Genomic DNA, 27,387 nt, shown 5'->3' on the forward strand with positions numbered 1-27,387 from the left:
TGCCTGGGGGGAGTCAGCGTCACTGGTCGGGGGGGAGTCAAGGGGAAACCTGCTGTCCCTTCCCAACCCCTTATGACATCCCACCATTTGGGTGAGACATGCAGGTCAACGGGCACGTACGGGGATCCGGGGACAATGGGCTGTCCGGGGGCAAGGTTTCCACTGCTCGGGTAAGACGCCAGCTCCGAGCAGGTGCCCAAGGTCACGTGTCTTGCAGCCCAGGCAACCCCGTTCACAAGCTGAGAGGCCCGCAGCGGTGGAAACGCAACCAGAACGGGGACGATGTTCGGGGCCCCTGTGGATCCCTGGGCCCCTCGGAAGCCCTGAGACCCGGCCGCTGGTTTTCTTCTTTCTTCACCACCAGTCTGAGGGACACCCCCTCTTCCAAAATGCCCCTCCCCATGTGACGTGGTGCCCAGGACAGAGCTTGGAGGTCTTGCTGAGGCTCTGGCCGTGCTGAGGACGGCTCTGGTCTGATCCCAGGCAGAGGAAGGTCCCGTGCGGGCGACACTGTTTGCTGTGGGCCGAGGTCCTTATGCCTGGGGCCTGGGCAGAGGCGCTGACCGGCCCGTCAGCCAGGCCGGTCTGAGGACGCAGGCCTGGGACCACCTCCAGGAGCCTGGTGGCCATCCCTCCAAGCCAGAGCCTTGGCCAGGAGCTTCGTCAGCAGCACGTCCTCTGTCCCCATGGGGGGGGGGGGGGTCCCCAGGGACACATAGTGTCCTAAATTGATGTCCTCCCCAAACACCCCAAGGACAAGGAACTGGTCCCCATGGTGTGTCTGGTGTTGCCCAGGAAGCAGGAGGAAGCGGAGGGACTGAGACCCGCGAGGAGCCACGGAAACAACGCGAGCGGTGCCCTGAGGGGTGCCCTGAGGGACAGAGGGCTGGACAGTCAGGACACCGCACACCCCCAGATGGCCCCCGGGGCTCCGAGCCGGCTCCCAAGGCCCCACGGGTGCGGTAAAGCAGAGAAACTGCCCGAGACCCCTGTGCGCCTGCCACACGTGACCTGGGAGCTGGGCCGCTGGGTCTGGAGCTGGGCGTCGAGAGCAGCGGCTACAAGGAGGCCCTCGGATGGCGTGCACACCCCGGGGCCCCCGGTGCTGCCAGCGCCCGTCCACAGGGAGCCCCGGTAGCCGGCTTGGCCCACCCGACGTGCAGCACGCGAGTGGCCCTGCAGCTCCAGCCCTGGTTCCCGGCCCCGGGCGAAGCCCCTGCCTGGCCCCGCTGGCCGTCCTCTGTGTTCAGAGCTGAGTAGCCACTGCCCTTCTCATGTCCGAGTGTCGCTGTGTCTCATTCTGTGGTGTGGTGTCCTCGGGGAATCTTTAAATCTTAGAAAGCACCGGGAGCCCTGAAGGTGTCTGAGTCCGTTCTTCTGCTCCCGGGACCTGACAAGCTTCCAGGCCCCAGGGGACCGTGGGAGGTGAGGTGTGGCAGCCAGCCTAAGAAGCGGGGGCTGGCCTGCTGGCCCTGACGAGGTTCAGGCCCCAGCCGCACCCCTGCTCTGAGCTGCTGTCCCCCCGGCCCCCGCTGCCCCGTGCAGGCTGCCCGGATACAGGACCAATGCCCACCTGGGGCAGACGCTCCCCTCTGTTCCGAGCCTGACGAGTCTCACTCGTGCAGCCCCGTGGACCGGGACCTCCCCCACCCCCAACCTCAGAACCACCCCGGACCTGAGCTTTGTGACGTCGGCCCGGCGGGAAGCCCCCACAGGACCCGTGGGCAGAGCCGCACCCCCACCCCTCCGCCCACACCCCCACGCCCCTTGGGCCGCCGCACCACCGCCGAGAACCAGGACGCCGGGTGCCCTCGCGTCCTCCCTGGCCTGGCTTGGCCGCCCTCCCTGACCCCAGCCCACGCGAGGGGCCCCACACACAGGCACAGTCAGCAGTGATTGCAGAGGCTCTTTATGTGGGGACAGGAGAGGGGTGGGGCAGGGAGGCGGGGGAGGGGAGGGCGGCAGGAGGGGCGGGGCGAGCCCAGGCCCGGTGGGTGGTGGGCAGGGGTTCCTTCCATGTCGTGCAGGACAGAGGGTCCTGGTGGTGCCGCCCCGGGGCTGCAGTGGATCCGTTCCTCACGCCTCTGGCTCTGGAAGGGGGGGTGTCAGTGAGGCCGGGGGCGGGGGAAGGCCTGGGGGGAGGCACTGTGGGGTGCAGGTGTGGGCCCATGGCGGGGGCCTCTGTGGGGTACAGGTGCGGGTTCATGGGGGGCCGCTGTGGGGTACAAGTGTGGGCCCACGGGGGGCTCCAGCCATTGGGCCTGAACAATCAGAAGGGGCAGCTTCCCAGGGGCTGTCCCCAAGGCTCCCAGGCCAGGTGTGAACATGTGACAAGCCAGCTTCAGTCCAAGGATGGGGGAGAGCAGAGGAGGAACCGGGAAGACGTCTGGATCCTGACCCTGCCAGCACCTGGGCAGGTGACGCTGAGGCAAGTCCCTAAAACTCCAGGGAGAGACCCAGGAAAGCTGAAGTATCCTGCACATGGCTGCCATATCTCCGAACCTTTTAAGCAAGTCATTGGGTAAACAGAGGCACCATGACTGTTTAGGGGCGAGGAGGGATTTCGCACCTGCTGGCCAGCGCACGGGCATGTCGGGAGGTATGTCTCCTGCCCACTGTCCGGAAAGGACTCCCTAAGTGCCCAGGGGCTCCCCCGATGAGACCGAATGTGCAGGCGACGCCCACGTGCCAGGATGACTCCAGGGGCAGGGAGTCCCCTTGCCTGGCCTGGGAGGGGGGATCCAGGGTGGGGGGCAGACCAGATGGCCTCTTGAAATCCCCCCAGCAACAAGGTGGTTTTTGCAGGCGTCCTCTGCAGCCGCTCACTTACCCTGATCTGTCCCGGGAGGGCAGGTGTCTGTGGACGGAAGGAAACACACGTGATTCAGAAGATGGCAAGGGGTCGGTCAGCGCCCCAGGCCCCTCACCGGCCAAGGTTTCGGACCACCCCGGAGAGAGCCAAGCCAAAACGAGACGCAGTGTGTCCCCATCCACCGTGCGGGCGAGTGGGCAGCAGCGGGCAAAGCCGCCCTTCCTACCGCTTTGTTTGGGGGAGAAGATCTCCTGGTTGAATCCTTTGGCTCTTATGAACTCCCGAAAATTCTCCAAGGCCTCCTCGTTGCTCTCGGGGTCTCTTCCTGTGGGTGAAACCAGGAGATCCGAGGGTGAGGGGCCCGACTCGGAGGCGCTGCTGTGTCTACCCCAGCCTGGGCACGGAGGGAGGCCCCACACCCGCGTGGGGGCTGGACCGGAGGGCCCTCGGCCGGGGGGAGAGTGTGGCTGGAAAGGCAGAGCCGGGATGCTGTGGCCTCCTAGCAGGAGCCCGAGCAGCAGACCCGGGAGGAAGCAGACACAGGCTTCACAAACACCCTGGGGATCCCCCCGCCCCGGCCGCTGGACCCTCCCGCCACAGAGGAAGCGCACGGCCTCTCTGGTCCTGGGGCCCAGGCCGTCCCGCGGCACTGACATTCTGCAGCTCTGGGCCACGGGGAGCTCTCAGGAGACCCTCTCGGGGCCTCTTGTAACCGGGCAGGGGTGGTGCCGACCTCCCGATGCCTCCTTGAGCCACCTGTCCAGGAATGAAGGCTGGCAGCTGGCCTTTCCTTCCCGGGCAGGGCCCCTTGCGCACAGAGCTCTTCTCCCCCCCACCCCCCGGAAGCGGAGCTGTCCCCATGCACAGCGGGGCCTGCCCCGTGACATTTGTGACATTCGAGTCCCTGCGCTCTGGGTTTCCACTGCAGAGACCCAGGCTGGGACCCAGAAGCCCAAACTCTGGGGATGGGAATAAATGCTTTCCTTCCGGAAAAGCAGCCCGAAGGCGGCGGCTCCTCCCAGGAGAAGGAAGGGGAAGGCGGGCAGCGCCTGGATGTGTGAGCCTCACCCACAAGCTTTGCCATTCGGGCCTGCTCCCCCTGGATCTCGCCCTCACAGTAGAAAATGTAGTGGTCCTTCACCTCTGTCTGCTCGATGTACACGACACGCTTGCCCCCGTCTGCGGGGAGGACAGTGCACACATCAGGGAGAAGCCACATGGCTCTCTGGAAAGAGGCGCTCACCCGGGTCCAGCTTAGCAGACCCCCCAGCCTCCATGCGCTCCAGGCTCCCCCCCAGGTCCCTCCCCAATGGCCCGACCCCCTGCATACCGGGTCACGGAGAAGTCTCGGGCTGTGGGGCTGGAAGAGGTTGGGGCGTGGGGAGCTCAGCCCTTACCCCTGACGTGGGCACAGCCATAATGGGAACATTCTGGACAGGCCAGTCCCCCCAGGGACAGATCTGTCACACCCAGTGCTTGGGGGCTGGTGTTCATATATGTGAGGCACACTGACTGATGAGAGGAGACGGCAGGCATTTAGGGGTCAGATAGGAACGGGGCTTCTCAGGCCGGGAGTCCCCATTGGAATCATGTCACTGCCCCGTCTCCCGGGGCTGGGGGGGGGGGAAGGGCGCACCGCCCAGGGGAGGCTCCAGGACTCACAGAGCAAGTATTTGTTGGGCTCAGAGGTTTTCTCCAGGATCAGTTCCACCTCCTTGCACTGACCATTTATCCTGGAACACAGAAGCCACGTGAGGGGCTGTGGTGGGTGTGGCCTCTCGCCAGGGCCCCGTGATGCCCTGGGTCTGAGGCCAGCCGACTGGGCAGCTGCCATCTCCCACCCCAAGTCTCGGCCGGGCCCCCAGTGCCACGTGGGGCAGCTCCCTGGGGCTCCCCCAGGGGAGGGGGTGTGGGTATCTCACCCCTAATCAGCCAGCGCTGCCCCTCAAAGCCCACGGGGTCCCATCTGGGGCTTCTCTCCCCTCCCTGAGTGCCCCCCCACCAGTGAGGCACTTCCCACGGCAGGGTGCCCCCAAAGCTGCCCCGTGCTGAGTGTGAGGAAGACAACAGTGTGGCCTGTGCCCGCCGCACCCAGATGCTGGCCTCGCGGTGCGTGTGCACGTGGGGGGTTGCTGAGGGAGGTCACGGGCCACCACAGCTGACACTCACAGCAAGGTGGTCTCGGCTTTCAGGTTGCCCCCCTCCAGAACCGTGAGGGTCATGGGAGTCACCAACTCCAGCTTCTTCTGGGATGTCTCTCGGTCTGTGATCATGGCCTTCAGGTACCATTTTCCTGACATCTGCAGAAGGTGCCCTCTCTTCAGGACACAGGCCAACCACCCCCCCAGAGCCCCCCTCCCCCTCTGCGGGCCCAGGCCCTCCTGACCCCCGGGGCTGGAGGCACACGGCAATTCCGAGCCCACCACCCTCCCCAGCCAGCGCCCAGCACCCGGGTGCCAGCTGCCAGCCTCCACAGGTGCCCTCCACCCTGGGGGTCCTCAGGGGCAGGGGTCAGTGCCTGAGCCTGAAACGTCTCCCGCCTCCCTGAGCCCCCTCCAGCCCACCCTGCCCGTCCGAGCCTCACAGCCGTCGAGTCCTCGCCCGAGGCCGGGGGATCCTGGGCCTGGAGGACGGTGATGAGGCCGAGGCCGATGGCCAGGAGCAGGGCCTTCATGTCTAGGGGTATGTGCTCACAGCTGCCGACAGGTGCTCACTGGGACTCCGAAAGGCTGTCCCGGCCCTTTGCACAGCCACACTTTATACTCTTCGGCCCAGGTCCCCCGGGAGGCTTGGCACGGACAGTCTACCGCTCCCAGCCATCAACCGTGGCCAATTCTGCAGTGAAGCGGATAAAACATCGTTGTTGTAGGACTGAACAACTCTGGGTGACCGCCATGGACCCGTCAGGTCTGCGCCACGGGCCAGAGACACAGTAGCAGATGCTATCGGGAAGGGAAGCGAGCCTGGCTGGCGTGCTGGCCGCCAGAGAGAGGACACAGGCTTGGTCTCACAGACCCTCCTGTATCCGGGCAGGCTACCCGACCCCAAATTCAGCATCGAGAAGGAAGGATCCGGCGTGTGGGAACGACTCAAAGGGGTCGTCCACCCTCCCGGCAAGATGTGTGCGTGGACACCTTGCGCAGAGCGGTGACAGACGAGACGCGGAAGGGGAGAACCACAACGGGCAGGCAGAAACGGGGATGTGTCTGATGTGCACACGCACACACGCAAACGTGACATCGGGAGCCCGGAGAACGCAGAGGCGGCCCGCGAGGCCGCCGGGGACACACCGCCTCTGGTCTGGCCACGTCACATCCGACTCCCCCCGTGTCACAGCAGAGCAGGACAGACCAGACACACTTTCAGGCGAACAGCGTTGGTAGGGACGCAAGGGGAACCAGCACAAAAACAGCTGAAGAAGCAGTCGACTGAGAAGGCACGACCGTCGCGAACTTGAGGACAGGCTGGGCCAAAACCCAAAAGGCCAAGCAGCCGCAGGAACCCGCGGTCACACGGGGGACGTCACACCCCTCCGCTGGAGCAGAGGCTCGCAGGGGTGAGAGGCTGTGCGCGCGAAGCAGATTCCAGAGCAAGACGATAGAGGCCTGCCTCACGGTCGAAGAACCTCGCTCTGGAAGAGCCGCAGAGTGTCCACGTGCGGGTAATGCGGCAAATTTCAAGAAGCAATACAAAGAGCGTGCCCTTTGTGGCCGCCAAGCCGCGAGGGCCCGCAGTGAACAGAGTGGCAGAGAGAGAAAATCCACACTTGAGAATCTTCCCAAACAGCTCGTGGTTTGAAGAGGAAATCGCAAGAAAAGTATCGCGTATTTAGAAAGACTTCAGACGGGTTGGGTGTCGAGTAACGTCCCATGCTGTGGCCCCCACATTCTTCTGCTGAACCCCTAGCCCCTCCATGATGCTATCAGGAGGTGGGGCCCCTGGGGCGAGTGGGTCCTTGAGGGTGGGGTCCCCGGATATAGGATCGGAGCCCTTGCGGAAAGACCCCAGGGGGCTGCCTCACCCCATGCGTCGGGTGTGGACATGGCGACAAGATGGCCCTCACCAGACACCACACCTGTTGGCACGGTGATCCCAGACTTCCGGCCTCAAAACTCTGAGAAAGCAACGTCTGGCGCTTTTGCTATAGCGGCCTGCGGGGACAAAGACAGGGCAGCTAAAGAAATCCAGAGAGAAATGTCTAGAGCGTTGGGTGGGTTTCTTAAACAACAACAAAACAATGAAAATAAATGAGCTAAGCATGTGAGTCAAGAAATAAGAAAGATAGGCTAAAGAAATTAAAATCTAAACAATTATAAAGAGCAGAAATTAACGAACTAGAATATTTTTTTAATGTTTATTTTTGAGAGAGAGGAAAAAAAAAAAGAGAGGCAGAGTGTGAGCAGGGGAGGGGCAGAGAGAGAGGGAGACACAGAATCCGAAGGAGGCTCCAGGCTCTGAGCCGTCAGCACAGAGCCCGACACGGGGCTCGAACCCACGAGCCGTGAGATCATGACCTGAGCTGAAGGCAGTGGACTGAGCCACCGAGGTGCCCCTAGACTATTTTTAAACTGGAGAAAACCAATAGTGGTCAAGCTGGCTGTGGGAAAAATGCATTAAAATAGACTCCTAGCAAGGCTGATGGAAAAAATCAGAAAAGCAATGAAATCAAGGAAATGAGATCGAGGAAAAGCTCGAGCCGTGCTGAGGAGCCACGGCCGTTTGGAGACCCGGGTGCTGTCACAGGGCGGCACCCACAGACCAAGCAGATGGCGTGGCCGGCCCAGGAACAGCCCTGAGCAGGAGCGGAAATGCAGACGCGCCTTGCAGGTGACAAGAACATCTGTGGGGGCGGGGGGAGGGGCGTTGGATAAACGGATCCCACCGTCTGGAACAGGTGCAAACGCTGATGTCCCTGCCTCACGCCACACACACGTAGTTCCCTACAGACCGTGAGGCGCCGTATGAAAAACAAAGCTTTGGAGACCCGAAAAGAGAGGGAGAGGTCCTAACAGAGGCTGTGAAAGGCAAGCCAGGCAGGAGGAAAACGTTTGCAGTGTGTACAGGTGGGAGATTTATGCAGGGTCCACCGGGAGCTCCTGCAAAGGAATCGGAAAAAAGAGCAGCGGCGGGGGACAAAGTGGGCGGCGGACAGAAGAGGCAGCGGGGTGCGGGGCGCTCAGCGTCACCGCTGGGCGGGTCGAAAAGGAGATCCCCCGCAGAGCCCCACCTGAGGATAGGTGCCCCTAGCACGTGGCGTGCGGAATTCTCATCCACGGCCGCAGGGTGTGAGCCCCCAAGGGAGAACCACAGGCAGTCCCCGGCAGACACGCGAGCCCTGGGCCCCGCAGTTCTGCTCGTTCAGACCCTGAAACGTCCCTGCGGGGCCCTCCCATGCGCAGGTGAACTGCTCCCCTGTCGTGAGAATTTGTAAATTTGCTGAAGCTTCTCAGTGGTGCGGGAGGGGGCCACCGGCAGTCTGGGGCTCAGTGGGACGGTGGGACGGTCACTTGAGTGTAGAGCTACTCTCTGCTGGCTCCCCCTTGTGGCCTTGGCTTTCAGGAACACCCCCCCCCCCCCACTGCCCTCTGTGCCGATGCTGCTGGGGTCCCCACGCGGGTGTGTGGGCTGCAGGTCACCGCACGTGGAGAGCGAAGGAAGAGAAAGGCCGCTCTGCGCGAAGCCGGGGGACCGGTCTGCGTCCGGTGCTTCCGCGCCCCGCTGCGGACACTTGTAAACGGCGCTCGGTTCCCGTCGCGGGCCGGTCTAAACGCAAGCCCCTCTCTGTCTAAATCGCAGGGTGATGCCACACACTTTTATGCTGTTTGGACGGTAATCACACGAAGCAGAATTGATCGGAATTCTGGTCAAGGCACCAAATCCCGACGGGGGTAACAAACGTGTCACGTTGGAAGTCGCGGGTCTTCTGCGCCCCAGCCACCAGCAATGACAAACGAATTCTGGTGCCCCATACTAGAGCGGAGCCTGAATTTTCTTCCTGCTGCAGGAAACAGTAGAAAGTCAACGTCACGGGAAGCGGCTAGAAGACACGGGACAATGACATTTTCTGGAGATGTGCATGTAGTAACTAATCAGATGTCATGGTTCTCCTTGGATTTGGTGATGTGTACGGCACGTAGCTTTATAATTTTTATTTTATTTAAAAAAATGTTTCTTTTGAGAGAGAGGGACGACGTGAGTGTGAGCAGGGGAAGGGCAGAGAGAGGAGAGAGAGAGCCCCCAGGTTCTGCACTGTCAGCACTTAGTGCGATGCGGGGCTCGATCTCATGGCCGTGAGATCACAACCTGAGCCAAAATCAAGAGCCTGGATGCCGGGAGTGCAAGCTGGTGCAGCCGCTCTGGAAAACAGTCTGGAGGTTCCTCAAAAAACTAAAAATAGAACTACCCTACGACCCAGCAATTGCACTACTAGGTATTTACCCAAGGGATACAGGTGTGCTGTTTCGAAGGGGCACATGCACCCCCATGTTTATAGCAGCGCTATCGACAACAGCCAAAGTCTGGAAAGAGCCCACATGTCCATCGATGGATGAATGGATAAAGAAGATGTGGTCTATAGATACGGTGGAGTATCACTCGGCCATCAAAAAGAACGAAATCATGCCATTTGCAACTATGTGGATGGAACTGGAGGGTATGATGCTAAGCAAAATTAGAGAAAGTGAAAACTCATATGACTTCACTCATATGAGGACTTTAAGAGACAAAACAGACGAACACAAGGGAAGGGAAGCAAAAATAATATAAAAACAGGGAGGGGGACCAAACAGAAGAGACTCATAAATATGGAGAACCAACTAAGGGTTATGGGAAGGGTTGGGGGGGGCGGCTAAACGGGTAAGGGACACCAAGGGATCCACTCCCGAAATCATTGTTGCACTCTATGCTAACTAACTTGGACGTAAATTTTAAAAACTAAAAAATAAAAACAAAAAAGAGTCTGGATGCTCAGCTGTCGGGTCCACCCAGGCGCCCTGGTACTCAGCTGTTTCGGTGTGCAATTTGGTGGATTTTTTTCCTCACTCCAACTAAATATTTACTTTCCTATCTAGTTCAGGTTAATAATTTGTATTGCTTTTGCTCTGTGTCCAGCGCGGGTCGGTCTGTCTCCATCTGACCCCCGCCCACCCCACCCCCGGCCCGTGCCGTCCCAAAGCCCAGCGCGGCCGCCCTGTCCTCGGGACGAAGGGGCCAGGGCCACCGTCCGTTCAGGACCGCGTGTCACGGTTGATGGCGGCGTGCCAAGGGGGCCCCGTCACCAGGTCAGCTCGGCTCCCTCCTCCCCCATTGGCTGGCTCACGCGCTCCTTTGGGACTGGGCTCAAAAGGAAGCTTGGACTTAGCCCAGCTGACCCAGTGGCAGCCATTTGGCACGAGGCGAGCCACACTTGACCTCAGGGCCCGGGAGCAGCGAGGCAGCCGGAGGGCCCGGCGGTGCCAGGGCGGCTTCCAGGAAAGGTCACGCCGTGTTTCTGTTCCGGCTCTTTCTCTACCTTGAGCTCCTGCAAGGTCTCCGGCTTCTCTGAACACAGGACCCCTTTGTACCACTAGTTTGCTCCGTGTTACGGTGAATGTCACACGAACAGTGTGTCCTCCTGTCTTGGCTACTAGGTCAGTGCCAGTGGCCATGGCCCCCAGGGGAGGCTTGGCCAACCTTTCTGGGCCGCTGCCCTGGCACGAGCAGCCTCTCGGGGGCTCCTCACACCCTCCTCCCGGGAGGCAGATCCCAGGGAATGGGCCCCGAAGGCAGGCCTGTCCCAGTCGGTGTCCAGGAGCCACGTCGGGCCCCCCCGATGTGCTCGGCCCGGGGGTCGTGCCCGATCGGCCTTGGCCGGCCCAGGAGGGTGCAGGGGCCTCATTACGGACACGCTGACCTCTCAGCCGGGCTTCTTCCGGGGGACCGGACGCCTCACTCTGCAGCTGGGGCCGGTTCTGAGCAGGGGGCTTGAGGGCCGGTAACTGTCCCTGTGCCGCAGATGACAGGCTGTGCACTTTCCCTCACGGACTAGGAGGAGCAGAGAGGAAGGGCTCACTAGCAGGGGCCGCTGAGGAGGGAACAGAATGAAACCGGCCCTGTTTGCCCCCCGGGGAATCTGGCCCCCGCCCTCCACCCTGAAGTTCTCCCGCCTCGCCTCCCTGGCCGTCCCCAGCCCACCCCAGCTGAAGTGTCACAGGCGGGGCCTTGAGACCAGCGCCGAGGGAGGGAGGCCCTGTCCCCACGCCCTCCCCCTGCTCCCGGCAGGCCGGCTCACAGGTGCCATCGGCCTTGACCTCGGAGAGGCCATGAGTCTGGTCCACGAAAGGCGTGGAGGGGCCAGAGGGTGGGAAGGGAGCCAACTCCTCAGAGGCTGGTGCGCGCTGGGGCTTGTGCGTGACCGAGGGGCCGCCTCCCGCGGCAGGCTCACCCGGGGGTGCTCTGGGGAGGGGGGTCTACAACACCGTGCCCTTTGACACACTCCCATTTCTCCCCTTTTCTGGTTTTCTGAGCCCTTGTTTGCAATTGCCTATGGGATGGCCCTACCAGACTCCGAGTACTAATAGAAAGACTACCCTGGGGGGTGGGGGAGCTGAACAAGGGAGAGTCTAACTCCTCCTTTTAAATTTTCAGCCTCTTCTGAGTTCTGTGCAGTTGGCTGTTGAATAACGCAGGGGTTGGGGTACCCAACCCCACCTCCTGGGCAGTTGAAAATCCACATATAACTTTTGACCTCCCCCCAAAACTGAACTGCTGATAGCCCGCTGGTGACTGGAAGCCGTACTGATCACACAAACAGTCGACTGACTCATAGCTGGCCCGTTCTGTGAACACACGCTGTGTTCTTACCGTAAAGGGAGCCGCAGAAGAGAAACATCAGAGGAAGATCAAAAGGAAGAGAAAATACATTTACGGCGCTGGCCTGTATTTCCTGAAAAAAATCCCGGGTCGCAAGTGGACCCACGCAATTCCAACTCGTGTCGTTCAAGGGTCAGCTGTATAATCAGAATTTTTTTTAAAAGGCTGTTTACATTAAATATAAGCCGATATATTTGTATTGTAATTTTAACATGTAAATTGTCTATAATCTCACCACCACCCCCCAAAGAACATTCCCCAGAGATTTTAACAGGGTTGCCATTAGGTATGAGGTTGAATTTGGGGATAATCCAATTATTGCCATGGTTTCCCCCCTATTCGTTTGCTCCCCATTTGGTCTGCGGCCACCATGTCCCTTGGGGCCGTTGGGCATTTCCTTGTGGGTGCCGAACACATCTTTTCAGGTTCTCCTAGGCATCAGGGGGACCAGTGTGAAGGGCTGAGAGTGTCCCTGGGCTGCTGGGCCCACGGGAGCCATGTTAGTGCCGGAAGTCAGGGGCTCGAGGAGGCCTTTGGTGGCACCGTGGCGGGTGACCCAGCGACCGTTCCCGGCCTCCACCCTCCCCGCTCCCCATGGACCAGTGTCCTCATGAATGCTGACCGCCCTTCACGGTGAGTCTGGTTGATCTAACCGCGACCCCATCCTCTGGTCAGTGACGGCTCTGGAACAAGCCGGGAGACACGGGAAGAGACAAACCAAGGACAAACCAAGAGACAAACCAAGGAGAGACGCAACAGGAACCCCATCAGGATGAGCCAAGCTCGTGGGCCCTTGAGTAGAGACATGGAGAGTTCCCAGACCCTGAGTGACCCCACAGAAGCCCGCCCCGGAGCTTGGACTCCAGCCACATGAGCCGACACACAGCCAGATTGATCCGGCTATGGGAGGCAAAGCACAGCACCTGGTGTGGGTGCTGCGGTCAGGACAGCCCTGCCGTGGACGGCACAGTGAGGGTGCTCTACCAGGAGAGGTGCGGGCGACGGCAGGCGCAAGCATCGGGGGACAGGCAGGTGCTGGGCAGCGAGAGGTCGGCAGCGGTGACACGGGGCGGGGGGGGGGGCCTGCACAGGCCACCATCACTGCTGATCTCCAGCAACAAGGAAGGAGGCACCGGGACAAAGCAACAGGATGTATCTCTAAACCCATAGCAGCTGACCTTTAAGACTCCAGAGACGGACCGTGCCCGTCTCAAAAGTCCTTACTCTCAAACAATTATGCGGTCTGCCGTGCATGTGGAAAAGCCAACATCAATATCCGCGTGCGCGAGGCTCCAGGTGGCTTGGCCGTTGCGCGGGGAAGTGAAGCCGGCGCCTGGCTCGCGGCCCCCGGCACTGACCGCCGGGCGGCAGGGCCAGGCGGACCCGGTGACTTCCAAGGGTCAGCCCACCGTCACCGCCTTGCTGTAGGTTGGACAGAGCAAGCGTGTCTGCTTTCTCTGTTCTGATTTTGTTCTGTTTGGGGAAGCGGGGGACGCTGCGGGTTTCAGCGGAAACCATCCCAGAACTAGGCTGGTCTGGTGACCTTGCTGTGACTCCCGAGTGACTCGGCTCGCCTTCGACCCTACCCGAGGTGCCAGCAGTGCGGACATTCCCATCGAACTGCTGGGTTAGACTGGAAATGTTTCTCAGTTCTCTCTTCTTCCTCTGCCTCCGTCAAGGGACAGAACGGCTTCCAGGTCACGCTGCCTTTTAACAGCTTTGTCGGCAAGTACGTCACATCCCCTAGAGTTCATCGTGTTACCTGGACAATTCGGGATTTTTGCTCTATTTCAGGCTTGCGCAGCCTTCGGCAAAATCTACTTTTGGAACATGCCCACCTCCCCAACAAGGTCCCTCATAATTCCCGACATCAATTCCCAACCCCACCCCAGCCCCTGGAAGCCAGCCCTGTGGATTTTTCTCTTCTGGACATTTCATACAAGGGGATCCATGTAATATGTGGCCTTTCACTCAGTATCATGTGTTCGGGATACATCCCCGTGGTCGTGGGGCTGGTGTTTTGGTCTTTTTCACAGCTGAACGATATAATATTCCATCATAGGGGCAGACCACGTTCTGTTTGTCCATTCCCCTCCTGCTGCGCACCTGGGTTGTTTCACCTCGGGGTTCGGCGAGGGATGCTGTGTCCACATCTGCGTGAAGGTCTCCGTGTGGACGTACGTCTCCAGCTCTGTGGGGTACGTGCCTAGGAGAGGGCTCCTGGGTCATCCAGCAGCGCTATGAAATTATTTGAGAAACTGACAAGGTGTTTTCCATGGTGGCCGCACTTTCATATTCCCACTCGAAACGGGCGATGGCCTCATGTTCCCGACATCCGTGACAACACCTGTTTTTGCCCATTTTCTCGGCTGATGCCGTTCTAGTGGGTGTAAGGGGGTGTTTGTTGTGCTTCGATGTGTATTTCCCTGATGACTAGTGGCGCTGAGTCGCTTCCACGGGACTTTGGCCATTCGTGCGTTTTCTGTGGTGAAACGCATATAAAGATCTTCTACTTGTTTTTTAAGCTGAGTTTTCATTTTTAGGGCTTGTCCTCTTCCTCCTCCTCCTCTTCCTCTATTATTTCATTACTCAAGAGTTCTTTCTACATTTTGGAAACGATGGTGTTTTTGAATCACAAAAGTTTTTAATTTTGATGAAGTCCAATCTGTCTTGTTTTAAATGGATCGTGCTCTTGGTGTATATCTAAGAAATCTGGCTAGCCCAAGGTCATGAAGATTTTCTCCTGTGTTTTCTTCTTGAAATTTTATAGCTTTAGCTCTTGCATTTAGATTTATGCTCTATCTTAAGTTAGTTTCTTCATATGTTGTGCAGTGCAGGCTTAAATTAATCTTTTTGCAAGTGGTTTCACCATTATCGCAGCAGAATTAGTAGGAGATGTTCCCTTTCACCAATGAGTTGCCCTGGCACCTTGTCAGGATCAATTAGACAAAAATAGTTGGGCTTCTTTCCATATTCTCCGATATAGTCCATCAATCTATATGTCTATCCTTTATTTTTTTTAATTTTTTTTAACATGTATTTTTTTTTCAACGTTTTTTTATTTATTTTTGGGACAGAGGGAGACAGAGCATGAACGGGGGAGGGGCAGAGAGAGAGGGAGACACAGAATCGGAAACAGGCTCCAGGCTCTGAGCCATCAGCCCAGAGCCTGACGCGGGGCTCAAACTCACGGACCGCGAGATCGTGACCTGGCTGAAGTCGGACGCTTAACCGACTGCGCCACCCAGGCGCCCCTGTATTTATTTTTTTGAGACAGAGAGAGACAGAGCATGAATGGGGGAGGGGCAGAGAGAGAGGGAGACACAGAATCCGAAACAGGCTCCAGGCTCTGAGCTGTCGGCACAGAGCCCGAGGCAGGGCTCAAACTCACAGGCCGTGAGATCATGACCTGAGCTGAAGTAGAACGCTCAACCGACCGAGCTACCCAGGCACCCCAACAATACTTTTTAATTGAGAAGTATAGGACCTCCAACATTGTTCTTTTTCAAGATTGTTTTCGCTATCTGGATCCCTTGCAATTCCATATAAATTTTAAGATCAGCTGGTATCTTTCCCAAAAAACCCCGCCAAAATCCCATTGGGATTTTCTCAGTGATTGAATTGAATCTATATATTGATTCGGGGGGATTCGCCATCCTGACAATACTGACTCTTCCAATCCACGGGCATGGAACATCCCTCCGTCTACGTACAACATCTGAGCTCTCTCAGCAGTGGCTTATAGGTCAGCCCACAAGCCTTGCACTTCTTTGTTAAATTTATGCTAAGCATGTTACTCTTTTGGGGACTTTGTGACTCGAAATGTCTTCTTGCTTTCGTTACAGACTGTCCAATGCTAGTACACAGAAACACAATGGATGACACTGCAAACTCATTTATTGATTTTTATACTTTCTTGTTGTCGATTCCCAAGATCTTCTACAGAGAGAACCAGTCGTTTGTGGAGAAAGACCATTTCACTTCTTCCTCTCCAACTGGGAGCTTAAGTGTCTTTTCTCATTTTTGGTTTTGATTGTGGTGCTTATTATTCATTTTTTTTTTTTGTCAGAGTGAACCGGAGAGAACCTTCATGAATTTGGAAGACCCTGGTGTTGAATGCATGGACATTTATAATTATTTTATCTTCTTGAAGAATCAAGTCTCCATTTGCTATGGCATATCCCTCTTGGTGTCTAGTAATATTTCTCTTGTCTTAAATTAAGTCTATTTTTCTAAATTTGATAGACCTTCTCCAGCTCTCATGGTCACTGTTCACATGGTGTCTCTTTCTCCATCGTGCTATTTTCACCTCCTTGTGTCTTCAATCTGAAGCATTTCTCTTGTAGATCATGGAGCTGGATGGTGTTTTCCATCCAGTCTGACAGTGTCTGTCTTTTGATTGAAATGTTTAATCCATTTACATTTAGTGGAACTCTAGATAAGGTTGGATTTATGTCTGCCCTCCACTATCTGTTTTCTATATGTCTCATGTCACTTACTGTCTTCTTTTGTATTAAATAGATACTTGTCTCTTCCCTCTCTCTTCCTCCTCTTCTGTTGGACTGTGAGTATGGCTATGCTGCCTGATTGAGTTCCACAACCTGAAGGCTCTGCTCCTGTTCCTTCATTTTTTCTGCTCTTCAGATCAGATGGTTTCTCTTGGTCTCCCTTCACAGTTTGCCGAATGTGTGGGATACTTTCTCAGCCATCTCAGATATACTGTTGAGCTCTCCCAGAAAATCTTCCACACAAGTGACAGTACTTTTCAACTCCAGAGTTTCCATTGCATTTTTTTTTTATAATTTCCGTGTCTTGGGGCACCTGGGTGGCTCAGTCGGTTGAGTGTCTGACTTCGGCTCGGGTCATGATCTTGCCGTCTGTGAGTTCGAGCCCCATGTCGGGCTCTGTGCTGACAGCTCAGAGCCTGGAGCCTGCTTCGGATTCTGTGTCTCCCTCTCTCTGCCTCTCCCCTGCTCATGCTCTGGCTCTCTCTATGTCAAAAATAAATAAACATTCAAAAAAATTTTATAATTTCCATGTCTTTATTTTCTCTATTCCATAAGTCATTATCCACATACTTTCCTGTAGTTTCTGTAAATTTTTTTTAATGTTTATTTATTTTTGAGAGAGAGACACAGCACGAGCGGGGGAGGGGAAGAGAGAGAGGGAGACACTGAATGAGAAGCAGGCTCCAGGCTCCGAGCTGTCAGCACAGAGCCTGGTGCGGAGCTCGAACCCACGAACCGTGAGATCATGACCTGAGCCAAAGTCAGACGTTTAATCGACTGAGTCACCCAGACATCCCTTTCCTTTAGTTCTTTAAACATGGTTTACATTAATTCTGTTTTTACTTTGAATTCTGGCTTCCTAGTGGTTGGCAAGTTCTTGCCCAGAGGTTGGGCTCCAACACCTGAGGTCAGGAAGGCTCCTGTTTCTTGCCAGTGGATCTGGGTGTGGTTTGGAAACACATTCAAAGTTCTGGCCATTTACAAATCTACCCTTGACGTACCTCTTTCCCAACTTTCTCGTGTCTCCTCTGCACGTGTGCAAGGCCTCACGCTGAGCTGGGAGGGAGGAGACAGCTAGGACCCTCTCTGGTCTTTCTTGAGCAGGCTGTTCTATTGTTTGATTAAACCTCAGGCAGCTGTAAGTGGATCTCCACATCGGCTGCCACTGAGATGGCCACCGTTTCCGGAAATTCTCGTGGGCTGGGCTTCCCCACCTGTGCACACCGGACGCTCTCCCTCTTCCTGCCTGGCGTTCCGATGCCCCTCAGTGCTCGTGAGCCTCTGGTGTCTTCCCGGAACCCTGAGCCGGCTGTTCCCTGGCAGCCCGTCCAGTGTGAGCCTTGCTCTCTGGGAGGAGCATTTGCTGAAAACCTCAGTGCATCCTGCCGCCATAGCTGGCTCGCTCTAGGAAGGCGTGAGAGGCCGAGGCCATCACCTCGGCCATCTGAGGACCCCAGGCCGTGGGATCGTGGCCCGGAGCGGAGCCGGTCGGAAAAGGGTGCGGCAAAGCACGGAGGCAGGTTTCCAGAAAGCTGTCCGGGGTCCTCGGCATCCTGCCCCTTTTGAATCAAAGCCCTGATCTTTAAAATGCCAGCGACGTCACAACGTGGGCCAGAAACACAAACATCTCTGGGCATCCACCACCACCTGAACTATTGTCCATTTTTGTAACTTGAGGTGGGCAGAGAGAATGGGGGCAAGGCCTTGAAGAGGGTGGTTCCTGGCCCAGACTTTGTGTTTGGGGGTAAACGCCATGCAGACAGGCCTTTGCTGGGCCTGAGGAGGGGACAGGTATGGGGACCCCAGCCGCAGGCACAGCTGTCCCAGTGATGCCACCTCAGGGTGCCCGAGTCCACCTGCCGCTGGGAGAGCACGGGCGACCCTCCTCTCTGCCTGAGGGCTCTGTCCTGCCCCAGGGGCGCCTCCTCTCCTGTCAACCGGGGCCAGCCTGCCACCTGGGATCGCAGGTACCCCGAATGCCCTGGGGACAGGGCCGGTCCGGGTAGGACACCGTCTCCCAGCGGACTTGAGCGCCAGGCCGCCACGGTGCTCCCCCTCCTCCTCCGGCTGCGTGGGTCCGAGTCCTCCTCTGCTCAGGGACCACCCTCTGTCCAGGCTCCACACGCTGGCACTTGGGGCAGGTCGTCTGGACCTTCTGGACTCGTGCTTCCTTGTCGGGAACGTGGGCAGAGGCCTCCCTCCCAGACTCGCCAGAGGGGACACGGCCAGGAACATTCAGACCCTGCAAAGGAAGATGCCACGTGGGGGACCTATCGGGTCGTGCTCACTGGAGAAGTCACGGTGCTCAGCACACAGCAGGGACCTGAGTTCCCCAGCTGAATTAGGGAAGGAGGAACGGAAGGAGGGAGGGAGGGAAACCATAGAAGTGGGGTCCACACCAGGTCGGGTCAGAGGTCCGGTCAGAGGGCGTCACAGCTCGGGCCCTGGAAGGGGGCACGGGACACGTCCTTCTGTCCCTCCAGCGCTGACCTTCCTCCACGTGGGACCTGTTGACCTCCTGGATCGTCTCCACCTCCTCTGCAAACAACGCTGAGTGTTCCCAGAAGGGGGACAGCGGGCAGGGGCCAAGGAGGGGCTTCCGGAATCCTGTGCCCTGGGGGACTCTGGGACAGCCTTCCAGGTGGCCCTTTATGTCCTCCAGGCACCAGGCCACGATTCCACCTCATGTCTCAGGGAATGCACCAACCCATCTAGAAGGCCCGTTACATCCCCATGTCACAGATGGGGACACCGGGGCTAATAGCACAGCCTGGGTCACTAGTAAGACGAGCTGGGTCAGGAAGCCCATCTCCTCGACTTTGGATTGTCGTACCCGCAGGCGTGCATCTTGGAGTCCTAGGGCTCGGGGTCCCTCTTCCTGGGGGACCCCACCACCCGCCGAGGGCCTCCCCTGAACTCAGGGGAGCGGAGCTGACCAACCTGCCTGGGGCCCCACAGGGGGCTGGGGAAGGGCCGACCGGGGGTCTGGAGGCTCTCCTAGTACTGGGCCAGCCGGTCCCCTGCAGGACGAGGACTTCTCGCTGGGGATCGGCTGGGGCCTCTGCTTCCTCACGTTGTCACCTGGGCTGCCGGTCCCCAGACCAGAAACCTGCCCCTCTGAAGGCAACCACCGCTGCCTCCCCCGGGTCTCACTTGCCTGAGTCCCTCCCCGGGACCCCCCGCATCTCTGACGCCTGCTCCCGTGGGGGTCGCCTCCCCTTGGACTGGGACGGGTCTGGCCTCCATCCCGGGGAACGCACTGATTTGGAGCATTATTTGGCCCAGAGGCCTGTGAACCTTCTGGCCCTGGGTCGTGAGGGATGCTCTCCCCTCTGTGGTGTGACCGTCCGGCCTTCTGCATCTCCCGGTTTCTGTTTGGGCCACGGGAGGACCAGCCGTGTCCTGTCTGGTTTTAGGCTGTGGTGTCATAGCACGTACAGGGGTCTCCACCCCGAGACCGTGCCCATTGTCACCGAAGGGGCCTCCATATTCCCACCTAATCTTTAACCCATTGTGATTTCAATATCAAACGAGAAAAAGCCTATTTCAAACGACCACAAAGTACAAAAATGAATCTGTCTCGTCTGAAAAGTCGGTGCGGACCCAAAGGTATCTCTGGCGACATTCCACTTGAAGGAAACCTCCAGAGTAGGTAACGGAACACGGAGAGGAAGCAGACTGGGGGTTCCCAGGGGCTGGCGGGGGCACGAATGGGGAGGGAGGGCTCCGGGTACACGGTGACCCTTGGGGATGGAGATATTCTGCAGCAAAATTCTGTGGCGTGGTTCACAGCGTCGTGAGCGTGCCCAGTGCTCAGGGATTGCACAACATAAAATAAACAACATTTTTATTGAAGATTAATGTGGATTTTAAACATACCATGAACAAATAATGTACCAGCTAAAAAGTAGAGGAGAGAAAGGATAAGGGAGAAGAGGAAGAGTCATTCTGGTGGAGGGGTCGGGGACTGGGACTGGAGCAACAATTAGAAATACAATAAACACCCCTCGAAGGCCTTTGAGCCCTTGATTTGTAGTCGGAATCCATATGGGAACAAGGGCGGTGGCAGGAACGGTGTCGGGAGCAGAAGCAGGAACCAACTGACTCTGCTCAGGTGCCCGCTGTCCCAGCACAGGTCCCAGGTCACCTGCTGGCTCTCCGGCCCCTGCAGGAGTCGCCCCAGACTCCACCCCCGCCTGCAGAGACGCCGAGGACCCCGATGCCCTTGGGTCGGGCTCTGGAGCCGCACCGGCTTCTGCTCCTGCCCCGGACTCTTGAGAAGGAAACAGAGTGATGGTTGCAGCGGCTCCAAGGCCTCATGGTGAGAGGAAGGACGGTCCCCCACCCACCCAGCGCCGGCCTCTCCAGGGGCCTTTGCAGAGACACAACTCACCCCAGAGCCTCCCCGAGAAGCCACGGCCAGGAACCCACACGAGGACCTCTGCCCCTCTGCAGGCCGCAGCCCGGGACTCTCAGTCTCTGCTCCTGGCCCCACACCAGCCCCGGGGGCTCCTCCATGGGTGGCCCAGCACCGCCCTGGTCCCATGAACACACATCTCCCACCCCCAGCCTTCTCACCCTCGGGCTCTGGCTCCGGGGGCTGTGAGTCCTGATCCCAGGACCGGTGAACCAGCACCCTGTGGAGGGGCCAGGGCGGTGAAGGAGGCCTTCCCAGGCCATCTCCAAGCTCTGCTTCCCAAGACCTCCGTGCGTCCACTCTCTCCCTGGGCCCAGGGTGGCCCTCCTGGATGACGGGGCACACGCACAACTCCCTACGGCAGGTGTAATGGGATTCGGCCAGACGTTTCCCGATTTCATCGGTTGATTTCTGGAAAGACAGTGACGCGCGGATGGTCCGGAGACATCACAGTCCCGCCCAGTCATCCTCAGAGTCCTTCCACCCTCTCCACCTGTGGCTCCCAGATCGGACACAGCCCTGCCCCTGGGACACAGTGACATCCACCAGCAGGGCTCAGGATGAACCTCGAGGACAAGAGGGCCACCCCAGCAGACCCTGTCCCTACCCTCCAGCCTTGACGGGGGTGTGAGCCTGACCCGCCCACCAGGCATCTGACCCCTTCATCAGCCTGCACCTGCTCAGGTGGGCCCTCCACACACGACCCCTCCTTCCACGCACACACACACACACACACACACACACACACGGGAGGGGACGTGGGGCCGCACAGGTCAGATCAGAGTGGTGTCGGGCTGGACTGGATGTCTCTGGGTCTCCTGTGTTACCTTTGGGTCCCTGCGAGCTAGAGACCTGAGGCGTCCTGTGCACGACCTGACGCACTGTCTCCAGGGTCGGGAAGTGTCGTGGCCATTGGCTCCCCTGAGCCGGCAGCCGCGGGACACGGGCACACAACAGGAGAACATGTTCGTCAGGCAAAGGTGTCCCAACGAATGAGCCCAGTTGGGCACTGTCTCCAGAATGTGGGTGCCTGGTGACCCGGGTTCTGAGTTCAATTGGGCTCTGTGACCAGGGAGGTGAGGTCAATTCCTGGGGTCACCTTACCCGGCTTCCTCCTCCCACAAGAGCCCCTCCCAGGCTGCAAAGGAGTCCCCTCCACCCCATGCCCTGTCCCTACAGTGACACCAACACAGCCCAGACACGTCCCCACAAGGCCTGGTGTGGCCGGTGCCACGGCTTTGGGGACCCGGAGCTGGGTTCAGACCTGGGTTTTCCTCCTGACCAGTGCTGGGACCCCGCACAGACCCCGTGCCTCCTGGGGCTCCCCGGTCTCCCCATCTGCACAGTGGGGTCCTTGTGGCATCTACTTGTAGGGGTGCCATCAGGGAGCCACCTGTAGACACGTCCCGTGCCTGCTATCCCGTGAGGCTCATGGGCACACGTGGCCATGGAAGGATGAGGAAGGGGTGCGCCTGGCACAGAACACAGGAGAGGACCGAGTGGAGTCTCCTTGAGGTCATGGCCTCCTGCTCAGCCCAGAGCCAGGTGTGTGCCGACCCCTAGGGCACCTGGACCCCAGCTTCCGGCCGGGCTCAGGGACGGACACCAGAATGTGTCCCTGTTTCCTGTAGCTCTACACAACTCACCCTGTCCCTCCCAGTCACCCTTCACCTGGGGTGTGAACATGACCCTCCCATCAGCCTGTTCCTGCTCTGGGTGGCTTCTCCCCCACGTCCCATCCTTACAAGCACACACAGCCTCACACACACTCACAGACACAGGGAGGCTCGTGCGGCTCACCATTCGGATCAGGGCCGTGTCAGGCTAGACTGGCCTGTCCTGGGCTCCCGGTATCACCTTTGCGTCCCTCCAGGCACGTGACCAGAGGCTTCGGGGGTGAGACCGGACCCACCGTCTGCAAGTGGGAAAAGGCTCTCCCTGTGGGCTTTCCTGAGACCACAGCCTCGATTTATCAGGACACAGCATGAGAACACGTTGCGCATTCGAAGGTCTCCAACCACAGGGGCTGAGTGGGGTGCTTCTCTAGAATGGGGGTGCCTGTGATACACACGGGGGCATTTGGGATCCCCTGGCCATCGGCCTGGCGTGGCTCCCCTCATGGGCATGTTCCCTGGAGACAATGTCCCCGCCCCACACCTCTTCTCTCCCCCAACCCCTGTCACCTCCAGGGTCCACTCATCCTTTGACCCCCACGCGGGTGGTTAGTTACTGGGGGGCGGGGGACTGTGTTTCCATGCAATTGCGTGGACCTGTGCCCATTCAGAGATGCCCAGAGGGAAGGACCCCACACGGGATAGGTTCAGTGGTCCTTCAGGATCTTAGAGGCTCTCATTCCCTCGAAAACCCCCTGGGAAAGTGAAGCCCTGGACTAGGAGCCCGAAACCTCCCCCAGCCCCTCTAGTCTCTGCTCACCTGGTGGGTCCCCGGCCAGTCCCTGCCTTTCCTGGCCTCAGTTTCCCGACTGTTCCACGAGCGCTTGGAGGAGGAGCTTCACCAGTCCGGCTAGCGTGGCCCCTGGCTCCCACCTTCGGGCAGGATGTGGCGCGGGAGACTTGTGGGCGGGGAGGTGCTCCCAGCAAAGGTCGAGGCAGGTGGAGCCTGCACAGGTGCACCGGGACCATGGGACTGCGCACACGGGACCACCTCGCGGCAGGAGCCCACGACACCTGGGGTCGCACGTATCCGATCTCCGACGCCCGCTCAGTGACCCTCATATCCTCTTAGGCCTGGGGCCACGGCCACTCCACCCAGGCAGGGCGGCTGGACGCAGCGGGTATGGAGACCCGGGTCAAGAGGGAAACGAGACAGACCCCCACCCTGCTGACCTGGCCCCCACACTCCACTCCACTGTTCATCCGGGCGCCTGGCTGAGCAGGGGGAGGGGGAGGGGGACACGAGTCTGGGCAGGGAGAGGTCAGGCCGCCTTTCCCTCCTCTCCATCCCCTCCCCCTGCCTTCCCGAGAGCCCCCTCCCCCTGCAAGCTCCCCCACTTTGGACACCTTCACCTCCCTGCTTTTATCCCCCACACACCCACCAGAGGTGGGAGCCGCCGACCCCATCTTCCAAAAAGAGCACCGAGGTCCCAGAAGCTGGCATAGAGCTTGCGTGTCACAGGACTCTGACGTGGCCCCGCTGTGGGTGTGAGCCTGGGTCGCTCTGACCCGAAGCGTGGGCTTTCTCAGGACCCCGAGGAGGTGACCTCTGAAGCCAGCCTTAGAGATGAGGGTGCTCTGGATGGGAGCCATGGAGCGGGGCGGTGGTAGCAGGGGGCTCAAGGGGCAGGGATGGTGGGCTCCCTGGGGGAGGAAAACACTAGGGAGGGGGGAGGGGAACACCCTGGGGAGGGCATCTGGCCCAGTTCACTCGGGGCTTGGACGTCAGGTAAGGAGTCGGGGGTCACCACAGCTTGCCAGGCGCAGGGGACGTGACCAGTCAGTGTCGTCAGAGCCACGGCATCCTAGATGTGCAGGGAGCTCACGGGCTTGGTATTTGCCCCCAGATAAGCATGGATTCCCAGGCACCGGCCTGGGAGGATGATGTTGCCTCAGTCTCCTCCTCTGTAGAGCAGAGCAGGTCATCGCCTCCTCCCGGGGCTGGATTACCCGGCAGGTCCAGAGATGGTCTCCTGTCAGAGGAGTTGTTCAAGTGACGTCTGTACCCAGAGAGGTCTCGGAGAGGGGACCAAGGGACATGCCCCCTGCCAGCTCGGCAGATGCTCTCGTCCAAGCTGCTGATCCTCACGTCCAGGCCGGCACCGGTGATGCGGTGTCGCCCGCCGGCTGGGGGGTCAGGGGCAGTGAGGAGCTGTGCTTGCGGACCCTGAGAGACAGAGCTCGTGAGGGCCCAAGGCTGCCCCGGGGCGTGTGGCGGCTGAGGCTGCACTGAAGCCCGATGTCTCTGGGAAGGACTGGGAGGACAGCCTGGGCCCTGGGGTCTCCAGGAGGGACTGGGAGGCCAGCCAGGGACCTGGGGTCCCGCCTTGTTCCTGCCGTGGGAGGGGTCAGTCTGCATCACCCATTTCACAGAGCAGGAGAGTGAGGCCCAGAGAAGGGAGGCAGGTGTTTCTGGGCACAGGGCTGGTCAGCAGAGAGCTGGAATACCACCTCCGGAGCCCCCGCCAGCCCGGGCAGGGACCCCCCCGAGTCGAGGGTGATCCTTCCCCTTGTGCCTGGCCACTCATTCTTCCCAGACCTTGACGGTGGCCTGTGCCTCTTGGCCACAGATATTGCTGGCCGACCAGGAGGGAGTCCAGCTGGTAGGACAGGTCTAGCTACAGGACACAGGGACACCTGTGAGCTACCAGGAGCCACATTGTGGTCTCTGTCCCCGAGCCTGCCCGGCAGCTGGGGTCCAGGTGCCCTAGGGGTCGGCACACACCTGGGTCTGGGCTGAGCAGGAGGCCATGACCTCAAGGAGCCTCCACTCGGCCCTCTCCTGGCTCCTGCCCGGTCTCACCTGTCCTCCCTGAGGGGCTCCAGGGCCCGGATCCAGGCCGCTGATGGCTGCTCGGGCTCCAGCCGGGAAAGATGTAGAGCATGTGGAGCAGCTGGACCTCTTGGGGCTGGAGGGAGGGCCGGCCACCCACGGGCCTTGGCTGGGGAGGATGAGGGGCTCTTGGGGTGAGGAAGAGGCCAGGACCCGGTGCCGGGGTCATGACTCATGTATACAAAGGGCTGAAATCACTGAGTGCCCGGGGGATGCCCAGTTAAAGTGGCCCCCTGACACTTGGTTTTCCTGGAGGTGCCCTCTGGCCTCCAGGGGCCTCTTCCCACCCTCTGACTCCGCCCAGGGCTGCAGCCAGGCTGGACCTCTGTCCAAGGTCCTGCCAGGAAGACAAGGCGGAAGGAGGAAAGGAGAGGGCAAGGGGCGGACCGACATCTCCCGGCCCTGAGTCGGCCTCCACTGCTGCCTCCAGGAGGCCTGGCCCAGCCATGCCCCCGGGTCCATGCACCTGGACCCCGGGGTGGAGTCTGCGGTCCAGGCCAGCTGGGTGGGGTGGGTGTAGTCACTGGCTGTCGTGTCCCCAGATGTCCAACCCACCTGGCCTCGCACCGTGAGGCCTGCCTGGATGGGGAGGGCATGGTTCTGGGGCTCAGGAAGGTTGGGGTTCCAGAGTAGTTGGCAGAGGGGGGAACATGGGGGACCAGCCAGGTGGGGAGCCATTGGATTCATGCACGTCAGCGTCACCTCTGGATCATCCACAGGTGTTGAGTGCCGGTACCTGGGCATACCTGGCCATGACACAGACCCGGCTGGCCTTGGGGAGGGAGGCCTGTGTACCCAGGGCACCTCCCCTCCACCTACCCCTGGGGGCGAGCCTGGACCACGGCCACGCTGATGCACTTCCCCGTCTGACCCTCAGGGACAGGGGGGACACTGAGGTCAGGAGAGGCAAGGACTGGCCTAGGACAAGTGAGGTGTGCAGGATCCAAGGAGCAGGGCTGGTCTCCAATCCTAGGCCAGCCTCTACGCCCTCATGGGGTTCTCCCTGGGAATGAGAGCCCCTGAGATGCTCAGGGGTCCCTATGTGCCCCATCCATGCGAGGCTGTGACCTCTGGGCATCTCCAGAAAGGCGCGTGCACACACACACAACCACACACACACACACACACACACACACACACACACACACATTCTGACTGTCCCACTGGAGATCAGAGGGGAGTCCACACTGGGAGGGGGTGGTAAATACAGGGCAAAGAAGAGAAAGGCTGGAGGCAGTGGGGCCATGGGGCAGGGACATCAGGATTCCTGGCAATAGCCCGGGACCCACCACATAGGGAGGGGATATGTGCCGGCTGAGGGTCAGGGGGTCCACAAGTGTCCGGGGGGATTGACAGGAACTAGGGGAGGACGGGCCTGGGGTCCTGTGTCCACGACGCTGAGCCCATGGAACTAGGAAGTGGGGACGGGGCTACGGCACAGAAGGACTCAGCTTCCTCCTCCTAAACTGGGCTGTGTCGACAGTGTCCCAAGGGTCCCACAGGCTCATAGATGAGTCTGTGTCCTGGGATCTTCATCCCTGGCCCTCTGTTCTCCCCTCCTGGGAAAATGCTTCCTACTCCCTCAAGGTCCCTCGGAGTGGAGGGCAGCCTGGGGGCCTGGAGGACCGAGGACCTGGGTTTGCAGCACGTGGTCAAGCAGTGGACCCTGGTGTGGACACCGAGGTCAAGAGCCTCCTTGTTGGAGCCTCGGGTCCTCATTAGGAAGTGGTTCCCCAGGCAGAGCCCTGGCTGGGGAGAGGAGGCCTCGTGAGGGACCTGAGCACCGGTCCAGGGGAGGGACACGGGCCACAAGGTAGGCTTCTGAGGGTTGTCACCTGGACCCTGGAGCCCACAGGACCTGCGCCTATGAGACACAAAGAGAGAGACAGAGTCCGAGGCAGAGACAGAGAATGGACCCACGAGAGAGGAAACCAGAAATTCCATGAATCGGCTCAGAAAAACACCCGGTCATCATATTCTAGCCCTTAGAACCCGGTCACATGGGCCGTCCACCCAGGAGGGGAGGGGGTGACAGAGGCACGTAGGACCAGGAATCGGGAAGGCTGGGAGCCACAGTGGGGACCGCCCAGCAGGTAGGCCCAGACCAGGCACTGGGACCCGAGCCCAAATGTAATGGAGCCCCTGGCATGCGTGTCTGGTGGGCACAGGGTCTGAATGAGTTCACCTCCACCTTCCCTGGGCCTGGGACCCAGGCAGGAGGGGTGGCTGTGCCTGGACCCGGAGAGGACCCAGGCCCGCGTGAGTGTGTTCCATGCCAGGCCCACCCCTTCCTC

The 27,387-nt window shown here is 59.4% G+C and overlaps 1 protein-coding gene across 1 annotated transcript; it reads right to left on the minus strand.

Moving 5' to 3' along the window:
• Positions 1-1,893: 1,893 nt before the first annotated feature.
• On the minus strand, positions 1,894-5,486 carry LOC125160079 (major allergen Can f 1-like). The gene is made up of 7 exons (XM_047848643.1): positions 5,397-5,486; positions 4,982-5,112; positions 4,475-4,545; positions 3,881-3,991; positions 3,039-3,137; positions 2,831-2,857; positions 1,894-2,090 (listed from the first exon to the last, which is right to left on the minus strand). The coding sequence occupies exons 1-7, from the start codon at positions 5,484-5,486 to the stop codon at positions 2,077-2,079; spliced, it is 543 nt and encodes a 180-aa protein (XP_047704599.1). The 3' UTR covers positions 1,894-2,076.
• Between the last annotated feature and the right edge of the window lie 21,901 nt (positions 5,487-27,387).

This window comes from Prionailurus viverrinus, unplaced genomic scaffold, assembly GCF_022837055.1.
Source record: "Prionailurus viverrinus isolate Anna unplaced genomic scaffold, UM_Priviv_1.0 scaffold_93, whole genome shotgun sequence".
In the NCBI taxonomy this organism is placed as follows: domain Eukaryota; kingdom Metazoa; phylum Chordata; class Mammalia; order Carnivora; family Felidae; genus Prionailurus; species Prionailurus viverrinus.

What these genes read in the sequence shown, in the direction of transcription:
- LOC125160079 (XM_047848643.1), bottom strand. Translation starts at nt 5,486, where the DNA reads ATGAAGGCCCTGCTCCTGGCCATCGGCCTCGGCCTCATCACCGTCCTC. An exon ending in CGGGCGAGGACTCGACGGCT is followed by an intron (nt 5,113 to 5,396) that starts GTGAGGCTCGGA and finishes CACCTTCTGCAG; the next exon opens with ATGTCAGGAAAATGGTACCT. An exon ending in GCCCAACAAATACTTGCTCT is followed by an intron (nt 3,992 to 4,474) that starts GTGAGTCCTGGA and finishes TCCTCCCCGCAG; the next exon opens with ACGGGGGCAAGCGTGTCGTG.